Consider the following 16,037-nt stretch of genomic DNA (forward strand, 5'->3'; position numbering starts at 1 on the left):
ACACACTTGGGTCCTTTTGGGCAGATACTTCAAGCAGCCAGAACCCGATTGGTGATGGTCAACATCTAAAACGCATCTGAAGACCTATCTCTTCCGGCAGGCCTACCCCAATAGTTTGTACGGCATAAGAGGTGAGGGGCACCTGTCCTGATGCCCTCCTTGTGGGCTTCCCAAAGACTAGGACAAGAGCAAGCTTGTTTTCTGCTGCCCTGCAGACTAGGACACGGAACAATGGCTTCAAACTACAGGAAAGGAGATTCCACCTGAACATCAGGAAGAATTTCCTCACTGTGAGAAGGGCTGTTCGACAGTGGAACTCTCTCCCCCGGGCTGTGGTGGAGGCTCCTTCTTTGGAAGCTTTTTAACAGAGGCTGGATGGCCATCTGTCGGGGGTGCTTTGAATGCAATTTCCTGCTTCTTGGCAGAATGGGGTTGGACTGGATGGCCCATGAGGTCTCTTCCAACTCTATTATTCTATGATTCTATGACACCTGCCTGGCACTTTGGGGCAAGGGGAGGCCTGCTGAGCTGCTTTTCTGATTCTGCTCCCTTCTCGGTTGAACCGGGAGGCTGCTCTGACGTCCTTTCGCTCACCCTGGGCTCGCTATGGATAAATACTCAACGCTGGGCTTTAGGGACGGGATCCAGGCCCGGCCAGCCAGCTCCCGGCCCACGGCCTGGCGTTCCAGACGCACCTACGCCTTGGGCAAAGCTGCACATCCTTCCCTGGAAAACACATTGGCCCTCTTCCCCCTCCTCCCCCAGCTTGGAGTGGGTTTTACCAGAGGAGGATGAGGATTTGACGGAATAATCAGAAAAGCAGCCCCACAAAACGGGCTCCTCCGGGGAGCAGTAAAGCCCAAACGCTGTATCCATCCCCATCGCGCATCCAGGCCTCAACTTCCACCTTCCCGGCCAAAGGGAGAGAGAAAGTGGGGCCTAGGAAGCACAGGGCCAAGGAGAAGATGGGATTACAGCACAAACAAAGGCTTTATTAAAGACTGGGGAAGGGGGGGGGGGGGAATGGACGCAGATCGGAGGTAAGTTCTATCCCAGGTTTTTGGCACCGGAGAGGTTTTGTCTGTGTCTCTCTCCCCCATCTCTTGGCCTTCCCCACACTTCCTTTCCTCCCACCACTACATGGGCTCACAACAGAGACCCCTGCCATAGAAAGGGGTCTCTGGAGCAGCCAGCCATCGGAGCCATGAAGGGTGGCCCATGGATACCTGCTGTCCTTGCAATCACTGGCAAAGCCCTCATTCCCAAAAGGCACCTGGACTGTGAGCACCCGACCCATAATGCTGCAAAGACAGGTACATGTCCAGAAATGCAGCTGTCCAATCAAACTCTCCCACTGTCACCTAGAAAAAGGAAGCACCAGCTTTTGCCCACCTATTCTTATTATTATTATTATTGACACAACGACATAGTATGACACAGCAAACAAGATAGATATGCTGGATTTCGTTTCACAAAATCACAAGTCGAACACTTCCCAAGCGTTTAGCACTATTTTCGGATGATGCGCGCAGATCCCAGTAGGGTGGCCTTTTGCAAATAATAATAATAATAATAATAATAATAATAATAATAATAATAATAATAATAATAATAAATACACAAGAAGATGAGTACACAGCAAACAAGATCCCTATGCTGGCTGTTGTATTGGATCACACGTCAGACACTTTCCAAGTGTTTAGGACTGAGTGATGTCTCGGCAAATAATGCGTCCAGATCTGAGGCCTTTTGAAGCTGACAGGTGGTGATTTTGTCAACGCTGATTGTTTTCAAGTGCTGGCCAAGGCCTTTAGGCACTGCACCCAGTGTGCCCATCGCCACTGTGACCACCTTTACTGCCTTGTGCCAGAGTCTTTGCAATTCGATCTCTAAATCCTCATATCGTGTCAGCTTTTCCAGTTGCTTCTCATCAATCCTGCTGTCACCTGGGATTGCAACATCCATGATCCATACTTTGTTTCCCCCACGATGGTGAGGTCCGGTATCTTGTGCTCCAAACTCTGTCTGTCTGAATTTGGAAGTCCCAGAGTACCTTGACATGCTCATTCTCTGTCACTTTTTCTGGCTTGTGATCCCACCAGTTCTTTGTCGCGGGCAGATGGTATTTGTGGCACAAGTTCCAATAAATCACTTGAGCCACGGTGTTCTGTCTCTGCTTGTAGTCTGTCTGTACGATCTTCTTGCAGCAGCTGAGGATTTGACCCATCATTCCGCCTGTTTTCTTGCAGAGTCTACATTTGGGATCTATTGTCGACTTTTCAATTTTGGCTTTGATGGCATTGGTTCTATTGGCTTGTTCTTGGGCTGCCAGAATCAGGCCCTCCATCTCCAAAATTCCATTTGTGAGCCACAGCCATGTTTTTTCTTTGTTAATTTGGTTCTCGATTTTTCCCAGGAACTGGCCTTCTTTCGCCAGTTTTCTCTTCTGCTCTGGATTGTGTTTTTACGTTATTCGCTCTTTCTTTTTTGCACATCATCATCATCATCATCATCATCATCATTATAGTTTTTGCATTGTGTATCTAAGTTAAGAGAGCCAGCATGGCTTCTAGGTTTGAATGTTAGACTAGGGGCGCATCTGAACTGTAGAATGAAAGCAGTTTGACGGCACTTCAACTGCCCTGGTTCAATGCGATGGATCTGTGCTCTCTGTGACTGAAGACTAAAGACTTTGTACAACAACAGTTCCCAGGATTCTACAGTGATGCCATTTTTAAGAACCAATATTTGCTTGCAAGATGGAGCTAGAGGCCTGTGGAAAGGGGGAATTTGTCCCAAGCTGCTGCTAATCAAAGAACACCAAGATTATTTCCACAGGCAAAGCGTAAAGAGTCATTTCTTTTCTGGAGGGTCCCTCTTTCCTTGGGCATTTGCACTTGGGCTTTTCTACCACGCGTCCCTCTCTCTGGAGCAGTCTCTTCTGCAGAAGGTGAACCAATGGGCCGCCAGAGGGCAGCACTAAACCCAAAAAAGGAAAACTTATGGGGAGAGAGGGAGGACGCAGGCAGGAAAAGCAATGGGAAGGAGTAATTGCAGCAGCTGCCACATCTGGGGCATGGAGGTGAGGAGGTCAGGTCACTGGGGCTGCATTTGCTGAATATGCAGGGCTACAAACATTTGGACTCCCTAGAACAGGCGTAGGCCAGCTTGGGCCCTCCAGTTGTTTTGGAGTTCAACTCCCACAATTCCTAACAGCCCTGGGCTGCAAGGACCAGGCCTTCTGTCTCCTTCTTCAATGTTCCATTCGTGAGCCATAGCCAGGTTTTCTCCTTGTCACCTTCTCCTTCAATTTTGTCAAGGAACTTTCCATTGCAATGTTTTGTTGTGCAAATTACAAATGCAATTAAGGCCAAGATCGAAAAATCAGCTGATGACCCAAAATGCAGACTGTGCAAAGAAACCGATGAAACCATTGAACACATCCTCAGCTGCTGTAAGAAAATCGCACAGACAGACTACAAACAGAGGCACAAATATGTGGCCCAAATAATTCATTGGAACTTATGTCTCAAGTACTTTTGGATGCTCTCTGGAGTCCCTCAGAAAGTGAAGCCATGGACAGGTTGTTTCTCCCTGATTCTCCCAGCAGTAAAGAACTGGTGGGATCACAAACCTGCAAAAGTATTGGAAAATGAGCACGCAAAGATACTGTGGGACTTCCGAATCCAGACTGACAAAGTTCTGGAACACAACACACCAGACATCACAGTTGTGGAAAAGAAAAAGGTTTGGATCATGGACAGTCGCATTGACGAAAAACAACAGAAAAAACTCAGCCGCTCTCAGGACCTCAAGATTGAACTTCAGAGACTCTGGCAGAAACCAGTACAGGCGGTCCCGGTGGTGATGGGCACACTGGGTGCCGTGCCAAAAGATCTCAGCCGGCATTTGGAAACAATAGACATTGACAAAATTGCGATCTGCCAATTGCAAAAGGCCACCTTACTGGGATCTGCACGCATCATCCGAAAATGCATCACACAGTCCTAGACACTTGGAAAGTATCCGCCTTGTGATTTTGTGATACGAAATCCAGCATATCTATCTTGTTTGCTGTGACATACAATATCGTTGTGTCAATAATAATAATGTTTATTTATACCCTGTTTTTTCCCTCCACCAGAAGACTGAAAGCAGCTTACATTAATAGCAATTCGATGCAATTTAAAATCTACAGATATACAAACATTAAAACAGAATTAAATATCCTTGGTATTACAAAAATCAGTTAAAATTATAGACTGGGAAGAGACTCCAAGGGCCATCTAGTGCAAACTCCTTTCGGCCATTCAAGAATACCCAACTAAAGCACTCCTAGAAGACGCCCATCCAGCCTTTGCTTAAACACCTCCAAAGATGGAAACTTTAAGGCAATCCTTTTTGATGTCAGATTCTATGACAGTAACAAAAAGTTCTTCATAATGTTTAAGTGGAATCTATATAGAGTTGCCCAGAGCTGACCAAAGCAAAAAGAGAGAGTTTACGATGCCTTTCCTTGACTTGGATGCTATGCCGCTGATGCAGCACAAAAGTGTGCTCTAATTTTCATAGGGACTAGGCCTCTTATAAAGTTTTCAAAGGGAACTATAATGGCGAGACCAGGTTAATCCTCTTTCCCTGCTTCCCTCCTGTTCCGAAGAACTATTGGGGCCACTCTTGCTGGAACTGATGCTCTGGCAGCCAAAACTGGACTCAATGAGAGTCCAATGGCAGAATTATGCTCAAGAGGGAAGCCTCAAACACCAGGGTGCCAGTCAAGAACAAAGCTCAGAACATGCAGAGGCGCTCTAGCACACCCAAGGGTCTCCTATTGCCTTGTCTGGCAGAGTCCAGTTCCACTTTGCACAATCCCTTTCCCCAGGATCCCAGCCAAGCTGATTGACAGTCAAGCCCTGTTGTAGTTAAGCCATAAAAGCCTTTGAGAACACGTTGTTGTTACTGTTATTATTATTAGCAAGGCATTCGGGCATCATGCAAAACCTCTTGCCGAGAACTGAGGCAGAAACAAGAAATGGAGCAACCTTGTATTATTATTATTATTATTATGACACAGCAAACAAGATAGATATGCTGGATTTCGTATCACAAAATCACAAGTCGAAATCACAAGTCGAACACTTCCCAAGTGTCTAGGACTGTGCGATGTATTTTCGGATGATGCGCGCAGATTCCAGTAGGGTGGCCTTTTGCAGTTGGCAGATCGTAATTTTGTCAATGTCTATTGTTTCCAAATGCCGGCTGAGATCTTTTGGCATGTCACCCAGTGTGCCCATCACCACCGGGACCACCTGCACTGGTTTCTGCCAGAGCCTTTGAAGTTCAATCTTGAGGTCCTGAGAGCGGCTGAGTTTTTCCTGTTGTTTTTCCTCAATGCAACTGTCACCTGGGATGGCAACACCAAAACTTTTTCCTTTCCACAACTGTGATGTCTGGTGTGTTGTGTTCCAGAACTTTGTCAGTCTAGATTCGGAAGTCCCACAGTATCTTTGCGTGCTCATTTTCCAATACTTTTGCAGGTTTGTGATCCCACCAGTTCTTTGCTGCTGGGAGGTGGTACTTGAGGCATAAGTTCCAATGAATCATTTGGGCCACATAGTTGTGCCTCTGTTTGTAGTCTGTCTGTGCGATTGTCTTACAGCAGCTGAGGATATGATCCATGGTTTCATCGGTTTCCTTGCACAGTCTGCATTTTGGGTCAACAGCTGATTTTTCGATCTTGGCCTTAATTGCATTTGTCCTGATGGCAAACACTTGGGAAGTGTTCTATGATATGATATCCAGCATGTATGTGTGTGTGTATGTGTGTGTGTGTGTGTGTGTGTGTGTATGTATGTATGTATGTGTGTGTATGTATATATATGTATATGTATATGTATGTATGTATATATATATATATATATATATATATATATATATATATATATATATCATTTTTGTGTCATACTGTGTCTTTGTGTCAATAATAATAATAATAATTATTATTATTATTATTGACACAAAGACATAGTATGACACAGAAAACGAGATATATATCCTGGATTTCATATCATATCATAGAACACTTCCCAAGTGTTTAGAACTGTGTGATGTATTATTATTATTATTATTATTATTACCACCACTACTACTATATTTATACCCTATTTTATCTCCCCAAAGGGGACTCAAAGTGACTTGACATAAAACTATTAGTATACAATTTAAAATATACAAATATGCAAACATTAAAACAGAATCAAACACAAACAGCTCTTAAAATTTAAAAGTTTAAATCCATCAAAAAGATTAAAAGTTAAAAACCACTGTAACCCTTGATTAGATCTCAAACACCTTTATCTTTAAATGTTGACAGTAATATTTTTTTACTGAAATATAGACACTTGACTCTTTCTTTTCTTTTTTTGTGAGTGAGTGAATGAGGCAAAGAGTTCTGCAAGATCAGCACTTTGAGAGGACTTCTTCTTCCTAAACAATTGGTTTTCTTACTACACTTTTGGTTTCCAAATTCCTCAATATCTAGTAGATGAGGGCTTGTTTCTCTTCAACAGAGGAATCCAGTGGAGTCTCCTTCCCTGAAGGTTGGTAAAAAAGGCTGGATAGCCATCTAACAGGAGTTCCAGACACGAATCAAGCAGGGACAGCTAATGACTCTGAACAAAGGATGCCCCCCAGGCTGGAAGAAGCCGGGAGATGAAACTATTCAATGCTAATTAAGGTGATTAACTACAACATTCACACTGGCCTCCAACTGACAAGAGTTCTTCTTCTCACCCTGGACTTTCCACAGATATATATATATAAACTTTTCTTGCTTAGTTTCTCCATATATCTCACAACCTCTGAGGATGCCTGCCATAGATGTGGGCGAAACGTCAGGAGAGAATACTTCTGGAACATGGTCATACAGCCCAGAAAACATACAACAACCCTGTGATCCCGGCCATTGAAAGCCTTCAACAACACATTAAGCATAAACAGCTTTATCTATGTAATCTAATCTAATCTAAATCTAAATCCATAATAAAAGCGAAAACCTGGATGTGTGTATGTGGCACAGATGTCTGCTCACACAGACAGCCTCTGGCCTCCACAAACAGGATATAGTTCCCAGGGTCAATCTAGCAAGTCACTCTTTTCCACTGACATTGTGGTCACAGCGAGCGCCATGAACATGCAGCCCAGCTCCTGCCAATGTCCTCCCCAACACTACGGCCCACCACCCAAGTAATGCTTTCATTTGGGGACCATTTCATCCTAGATTTTCCTTTTTCTTCCACCACAGGCAGGCATCCCAGGGTTCTCCATTGCTGTGGCATTTGCATGGCCCCGCCCACTGCCCGTTCCTTTCCAATCTCTCTGCATAACAAACAGAGCAGAACTGAGCTCCAACTAAACTTACTGGAGGAGTTTAGGGATTGACTCCACATGGTGGAAGTTGTAGTTCACCCTGCATCAAGTCAGAGCACTGTCACTCCTACTAAGGAATATAGAGGAGTTGTAGTTCACCTACACCCAGAACGCTATGAACCCAAATAATGATGGATCTGGGCCAAACTTACCATGCAGACCCGATATGCACAGATTTGACTACTGGTGGGTTTGGAGGGAAACTGGACTGGAAGTTGAGTAGTGGGTACTGGGATTTATAGTTCACCTGCAATGAATGAGCATCACACTTGGCACACAGAGGTCCCATAACCAATACAACATATTGGACAAGTTTGGGAAAAAAGGAGTTATAGTTCACCTGCATCCAGATAAACACTGACCCCCACCGACAATGCACTAGGACCACACTTCACACAGAGAAGCCTCATGACCTACTGAACATACTGCGGGTATTTCTGGGAAGGGGCCTTGATTTTGGGAGTTGTAGTTCACCTCCATCCAAATACCACTGAACCCAGCCAATGGCAAATCTAGACCAAACTTGGCACACAGACTGAATATTACCTGCTGGGGATACTGATAGATATTTCGGGGCAATTGCCCCGGGAATCTGGAAATTGCAGTAGTTCACCCGCATCCACAGAGTACTGCAACACACCTGGTACACAGGCCCAAAATGGCCAACTTATAATACTGGCAGGGTGTGGGGGGCGGATTCAGCCACAATTCTGGGAATTGCAGTTCACCCACTCCAAACAGAAAACATAACATTAAAAGACGAATAATACCATTCTCAAATGACCCAGGCATCGCCGGGTCCCCAAGCTAGTGAACAACAAATAAAGCCCATTTAGGTGAAACAAAGGTTCATGTAGACAGAGGAGGGTTCGATGCCAGCATGGAAGTTAAAGGCACATAGCTGGAAGATGGTTTGCCGCATCATTATATCTACGGCTGTTACGCAATGGGTCATCATGCAACCTCCATCGGTCAGGCCTCCGAGTCGTTTTAATGCTGGGTGACAAGTGTATGCTCTTTTTTGTTATTGAGGATATACAGAATTGCAATACCTCTGAGGCTGTATATAACAGTAATTGAGATGAAGAAATGCAATAATTATAATACAAAACTTCTCTCTCCCATCCTTGACATATTTGCTTACATTTATTATTTGCAATATTTATACCCCTCCCTCCTCACCCCAAGGGGGATTCAGAGCGACTTACAGAACACACATACGGCAAACATTCAATGCTGATTATACAATTAACAAGGACAGACAACACGAACAGAGGTAAAGGCAGTTTTTCCCTTCTTATTTCAGGCATCTTGGAGGCTCGACTCTGGACACAGGAGGGTGCTGTTGCTCCACCTTCCATGCCGAGGAACTTTCCTCCGACCACTGTCCTTAAGGGCACTTTTATTACCTCCCCGCTAAAAGTGGTACCTATTTATCTACTCATAGTTGTTTTTGACCTGCTGGGTGGGCAGGTGAGATGGGGTTGATGGTGGGTGCTCACCCCGACCTGGGCTCAAACTGCCGACCTTTTGATCAGCAGGATTTTTCTGCAGCTCAGCGGTTTAGCCTCCTGTGCTAAGCCTGGCCCCTTAATAGATACTAGCTGTGCCCGGCCACGTGTTGCTGTGGTATAGTCCTAAGTTGGGTTTTCTTCAAGGTGGCCTAGAAAGGATTCCCCTAGGTATGAGGCAGCCAGGTTTTGAAGCTGCAAGGCTATTCAATGGTAATCAAGTTGGCCAACAATGGAGTGCCCTAGGTATGAAGCAGCTAGGCTTAGAAGCTGCAAGGTCACTCTTTGGAAAATGATGAGTATTATGGCTAAATTTGGTGTGATTTGGCCTAGTGGTTTTGTTGTTAATTTGGACCTAATTATGCACATTACATTTATATAGATAGATATATAGATTTGTAAAGACCAAATTCACTCTCAAGCACTCCACTACTCTCCTCCTTTTTTGTGTGTGAAAAAAACTGATTAAACAAAGACTCGAGTCCAGTGGAGTGTCCTTGTTTGAGGTTTCTAAGCAGAGGCTGGAAGGCCATCTGTCTGGAGGGTTTGGCATAAGGAGGTTTGACTGGATTGCCCTGGAAGTCTTTTGCAACTCTAGGATTTTATTAGTCTAAGACCCAGTTAGGACAGTCCACAGACCATTCCTAGTCTGAGAGAAGGCTCTTAAAACCAAGTTTGAATGCTCTTGGGTATTTGAAATCCACGAAGCTCCAGGAAACCAGAACAGCTGCTGCTCTACAGGTTCAGCTCTGCCTCCCAGCCAAGTCTGGCACTTCCCGAGCGGCACAGAAAACCAGCGGAACAACGCTGAAGAATGACTGAAGGCATTGTAACGGCAAAGAATAAATGAAGTCCAGGAAGTTGCTTGCGGAGATTTCCTCCCGGCAGGGAAAGCCGCTTTTGCTTTGCCGTGTAAATTCTGCTGCCTCCTTGAGGAGGAGAGAAGTGTGCATCTAATCCCTGGGATTTACTCTCTGGCGTTTCCTAATGGCATTCCGACTCCTGACTCGATCCAGGAGGCCCCTTCATTGCTCTGTGCAAAGTGCCTGGGTATGAAGAAAGCGCAGCCTGCTGGCTCTGTAATTTCATTTACTCAAGTGTCTCAGATAAAATGGAGATGAGAAATGGATCCAACCCTAACAATACATGAACAAGGAGCCAGAAATTGTCCAAGTACCCAGGTGTGCAAGAGCTGGGACATCCAAACCAGCCTATTTGTACCTCTTTTTAATTTTTATAAATTGAATTACTGTATATACTCAAGTATAAGCCTGGTTTTTCAGCCCTTTTTTTAGGACTGAAAAAGCCCTTCTCGGCTTATACTCAGGTGAGGGTCCTGGTTGGCTTATATTCAGGTCAGCTTGCTGCTGCTCAATCGCATAGTTGTTTCCGACTCTTCGTGACCTCATGGACCAGTCAGGTCAGCTTATACTCAAGTATATATGGTACCGTTATTAATTTTCTCTATTATTATGGGTATTATTACATTTATTATCTTACTATATTACTTTTTATAATTACGTTTATTATTTTACTCTATTATTGTTATTGTTACATTTATCTTACTCTATTTTTATTATGATTAATACATTTATTATTTCACTCTGATATTATTATTACATTTATTATTGTATTTATTTATTTATTTATTTATTTCTGCTATTTCTACCCTGCCCTTCTCCCCGAGGTGACTCAAGGCTGCTTACACAACTGGCAGGATCACTACCACTACATCATAATACAATAAAATAAGAATTAAAACAGTTAAAAATAGTTAAATAACATAGTAATATACAATATATAAAAGATTCAACACAGTGTAGCACAGAGTGTTTGTACTCAATTTATTATTACATTTATTATTTTACTCTATTATTAAAAGGATACATAAGCACATTTACAATGAAGAAGATGAGAATAATGATTTAATCAGAGTTGGACAGTCTTATCTTAAATTACAGATTTATGTAAATATTCAAAAACATGTAACCTACTGATGCCTCAATTAATGTAATTTTATTGGTATCTATTTTTATTTTTGAAAGTTACCGCTCTCGGCTTATACTTGAGTCAATGTTATCCCAGTTTGTTTTAGGTAAAATTAGGTACCTCGGCTTATATTCGAGTATATGCGGTATATCTTTTTGTACCTCTTCCTCAATCCTGTCCCATCAGACCACCTCTGGGTCTCCAAAGCCACTAAAACAGTAGGCTCTTTCCCAGTTTTGGCACTTGAGATCCTCTCTAAAGGAGATTCTATCTAGGGACTGAACTTGGGAGCTGTGGCACGAAGAGAACATCCCCACCCTCCAGGATATGGGGCCTATTCAACTTATACAAAACACTCAAGGAAGCTCAGGATTAAAAACAGTACAAGAAAGCATTCCAAAATCATAAAAGCACTAAAAGCAGGCAAAGGATATGAGAAACATAAAAAGGCTAATAAAACCGAACAGAAGGGAAATAAAATCCTTGCCCAGACAGAGGTTGTGAAGGAACAACACCAACGAAGCAGGGAGATCAGGAGCAGATGCTGCTGCGCGGTGACCATGGAAGTATCAAAGACCGGGATAAGACAGGCTCAAGGTGGGAAATTATTCCAGATAGGACATTCCTCCTAGTACAAACTAGCCTGGAGTAAAACATTCCCACCAATTAAGCATAATTACTCTTTACAGTCAAAGAGAAAAATACTTGTTTCAGGATTTTTCCAGCAATATTACCAAAGGGTTGTTGTGTGTTTTCCGGGCTGTATGGCTATGTTCCAGAAGTATTCTCACCTGACGTTTCGCCCACATCTATGGCAGGCATCCTCAGAGGTTGTGAGGTATATATGTGTGCCATAGATGTGGGCGAAACTTCAGGAGATAATACTTATGGACAAGGCCACACAGCCCAGAAAATGTTGGTGTATTTTGGTGTATGGGTAAAATGTTAAATCAAGTGTTTTGTTGGAGTTTTGCAACTGTGTGCTTTCCAGCAGCACACGAGTTAATGGCAGGCCAGCTTGAATGATAGCCTGCCTAGCCAATAGGTCGAGCCTTCCGGTCTCAGAAGTGCAGACAGGACATTCGTCATTCTGCTATGGAATGTGGGAGTTGCTGGCAACAGAAGAGCTTTGCAGACAATTGGCAAAGAAAGAGGACATGCTTTGCCTTGCTTGGGAAAGCATGGGTCCTATGAGCGATGGACTTTGTAGTTGTATATAGTTTGTATATAGGAGCCCCGGTGGCGAAGTGTGTTAAAGCACTGAGCTGCTGAACTTGCAGAGCGAAAGGTCTCAGGTTCAAATCCTGGGAGCGGAGTGAGTGCCTGCTGTTAGCTCCAGCTTCTGCCAATCTAGCAGTTCGAAAACATGCAAATGTGAGTAGATCAATAGGTCTCGGGCAGGAAGGTAACGGCGCTGCATGCAGTCATGCCGGCCACATGACCTTGGAGGTGTCTACGGACAACGCCGGCTCTTTGGCTTAGAAATGGAGATGAGCACCAACCCCCAGAGTCAGATATGATTGGACTTAACGTCAGGGGAAACCTTTACCTTTACTATAGTTTGTATATAATAAAGCCTTGGAACCGCTGTGATCAGCTGAATTATGACTGTGGTGTCGTTTGTCAGTGCTGTTTGTAGCCAGTTGCTTAAGCAGTCTGACGGAAGATAGACTGGTGAGAGGCCTGACTCAGCGATAAATCAGGGTGGTTCGGAGCCAATAACCCCCTGACAGAAAACACATAACAACCCTGTGATTTTGGCCATGAAAGCCTTCGACAACACAATATTATCAGAACTTTTTAGAATCCTTGTAGGCACAAGAGATGGTAATGGTAGGAAGCTTTAGCAGGGCTCTTGAGAAGCCCATAGGATAAACACCCCTGGAAGAAACCAAGGAAGATGAAGACTGTGCAGACCTTGAGAGATCCTAGATCAGTGGTTCTCAGCCTGGGATCCCATGATGTTTTTGGCCTTCAACTCCCAGAAATCCTAAGAGCTAGTAAACTGGCTGGGATTTCTGGGAGTTTGCAGGCCAAACACACCTGGGGACCACAGGTTGAGAACCACTGTCCTAGATCTTTCTCCATCGAGGGGTTAAGGAACTCAGGAACACTCTCTACTTGATGGTTAGAAAGGGAAGAGTTTCTGTTAACCAGAGACTTGACAGCCATCTGTCAGGGGTGCTTTGATTGTGTATTCCCGAGTGGCAGAGGGATTGGACTAGTTTATGTATTTACTTACAGTATTTATACCCCGTCCTTCTCACCCTGAAGGAGACCCAGAGGAGCTTACAGAACACACATATGGCAAACATTCAATGCCGATTATACAATTAACAAGGACAGACAACAAGAACAGATGTAAAGGCAGTTTTCCCCGTCTTGTTTTGGCATTTTGGAGGTTGTGCTCAACACTGGCCACAGGGGAACTGTCACTCCATCTCAAATTCCTCCCAATTGATGTCCTTAAGGGCGCCTTTATTACCTCCTCACTAAAAGTGGTACCTATTTATCTACCCGCATTTCTACTTTCGACCTGCTAAGTGGGCAGGTGAGCTGGGGCTGACGGCAGCTGCTCAACCCCGACTCAGGCTCAGCAGGATTTTTCTGCAGCATAGAGGTTTAGCCTGATGCGCTAAACCCAGCCCCTTGTTGGCCCTTACGGTCTCTTCAAACTCTATGTAATGTGGAAATATGAGGAAAGCCCTTCACTGTATAGATTTCTATATGCCTCTGTAAATCACTTTCAGACAGACTAAATCAATGACTCTGCCAAATACAATGTCTATTTATTTATTTATTTATTTATTGCAGCATTTATATCCCGCCCTTCTCACCCGAGAGGGGACTCAGTGCGGCTTACAATAAACAGACATATAAAAAATTATGCAATACACTATAAATCAGATTAAAAATGATTATGTGATGGAGCCAGGCACAGATGCCTGACTCCATCACATGGTTGGGTCAATAAATCTTAATGAGGTGGAAGGAAGTCAAAGGAAAGTGTCCCTCCGCAAAGCCTGTATCCTGCAGACTCTGAAGCACAACTTTTTCCACTAGTTCTCTGTATGTCACAAACACATCGATTTGCACTATCTCCTAATATAGGCAGCCCCCGAGTTACAAACATCTGACTTACATTCAGCTCATAATTAAGAACCAGGGTGAGACAATAGGAAGTGAGAGGAAAGATAACCATCAGAAGGGAAATTCACTCCTGGAAGAGCTATTATCATGAGGAAAAAGTGTCTCCACTGAAGCTTTTTCTGCAATCCTTCTTTCCACAAGTCTAATTTTTCAAAATTCAAAGACCACAAGGACAGAAGGGGATGTGGAATCTTCTGAGGAGGTGCACAGACAACAAAACAGACACCACAGGGGTGTTAACGCTTCCCTTTGCAATCCAAATCCTAACATTCCTGGTGAGGGTATTCCAAATTTTAAAATTCTTTTACATACAAATTCAATTTTAGAACAAACCCTATATTGTTTTTAACCTGGGGACCGCCTGTAATCAAAAAGTATTGAACCACACAAGGCACGGGTGTCAACTCAAAGTATTGACGTTGTGAAAGGAAAAACATGCCTGCCATATGCCACATTCATAAATGAATATTAAGACCTAAAAATTGAGCTAGCTCCCTTTTTGCCTGCCAATGCAGAGCATGACTACGATTCTATGATGGTAGGGTTGTCCTCTAACATCTGCATAATCTACCTTTATGGGAAGGGTTCAAATGAACAGGAATTGCCAATCCCTGACTGTGTGGTCAGCATAAATATGTGTCTTAGCTTCTCAGGGCCCTTCCACACAACCATATAACCCATAATATTGAGACAGACAAGCACAGATGGCAGGCTATTTAACCTCAGCAGACTGAAAGCCAAAACCAAGGTCACAACAACATCTGTTAGAGAACTCCAATATGTTGATGATAACGTACCCTGTGCACATTCAGAAGAAGACCTGCAAGCCACTCTAAACACCTTTGCAGAAGCATAGGAGAAGCTCGGCCTCTCATTGAACATATGGAAAACCAAATTGCTCTTCCAGCAGTCACCAGCCAATCCCTCTGCAATGCCAGAAATACAGCTCAATGGTGTAACGTTCGAAAATGTTGAACAATTCTGCTCTCTTGGCAGCCACCTCTCCACAAAAGTCAACATTGACACTAAAAGACAACACTGTCTGAGCTCTACAAGAGCAGCATTTTTTCCAAATGAAGCAGAGAGTGTTTGAGGATCAGGACATCCGTAGGGAAGACAGGCGGACAAATGTCAGCATGCTGGAAGAAGCAAAGACCACTAGCATTGAAGCAATGCTCCCATGCAATCAACTGTGCTGGATTGGCTATGTTGTCCAAATGCCCAAAGATCAGTCTCCCAAAGCAGTGACTCTACTCCCAACTCAAGAATGGAACACAAAATGTTAGTGGACAGGAAGAGATTGAAAGATGGGCTTAAAGCTAGTACTGAATCCATAACCACAGTGAATATGGAGGGGTTCCTGTACTGTAACATTCTACAACTTTTGAGTCATTGAGTCTCTTCTAAGGGCCCTTCCACACAGGCATATCACCTAGAATATCAAGGCAGAATAACCCACAACATCTGCTTTGAACTGGAATGAATATCTGAGTCCACACTGCCATATATCCCAGTCAAAAGCAGATATGGTGGGATTTTATTCAGCTGTGTGGAAGGGGCCTCAGAGAAAAAAGAAGGAAATAAATCAATACAATAATAATAATAATAATAATAATAATAATTAATAATACACTTACTTTAGTCTTCTCAGAAGACGACAGGGTGTCTGAATTCTCCTCTATTCCGCTGCCATGGTCTTCCTCCTCCTCCTCCTCCTCTTCTTCCTCTGTGGGGCTGTCACTCCCAGAATCCTCAAGTCCAGAGAAGACGCTTTCTTCGCTGTCCGTCAGATCATCACTCTCTGCTTCCTGCTCCTGGAGGAAAGGCTGGTTATAGGAGACAGAAGGCATTAAAAGGAAGGAAGGATTTGCAAGCATAGGTCAACTTAGAAGGAAGCCCTGCAGTCTGAACCTATTTGAACCGACAGGGCTCCATGCTCCCAGAAGCATAGACTCCTGG

At 43.8% G+C, this 16,037-nt stretch overlaps 1 protein-coding gene across 1 annotated transcript in view; it reads right to left on the bottom strand.

Moving 5' to 3' along the window:
* LOC103281364 (BOP1 ribosomal biogenesis factor) overlaps positions 1–16,037 on the bottom strand; it is a 35,947-nt gene that overhangs the window by 15,520 nt on the left and 4,390 nt on the right. Inside the window, exon 2 of the mRNA XM_062979844.1 lies at positions 15,716–15,904. Within this exon, the coding sequence (XP_062835914.1) occupies positions 15,716–15,904 (189 nt within the window). The remainder of the gene's footprint in view (positions 1–15,715; positions 15,905–16,037) is intronic.

This window comes from Anolis carolinensis, chromosome 4 (genome assembly GCF_035594765.1).
Source record: "Anolis carolinensis isolate JA03-04 chromosome 4, rAnoCar3.1.pri, whole genome shotgun sequence".
NCBI classification, from domain to species: domain Eukaryota; kingdom Metazoa; phylum Chordata; class Lepidosauria; order Squamata; family Dactyloidae; genus Anolis; species Anolis carolinensis.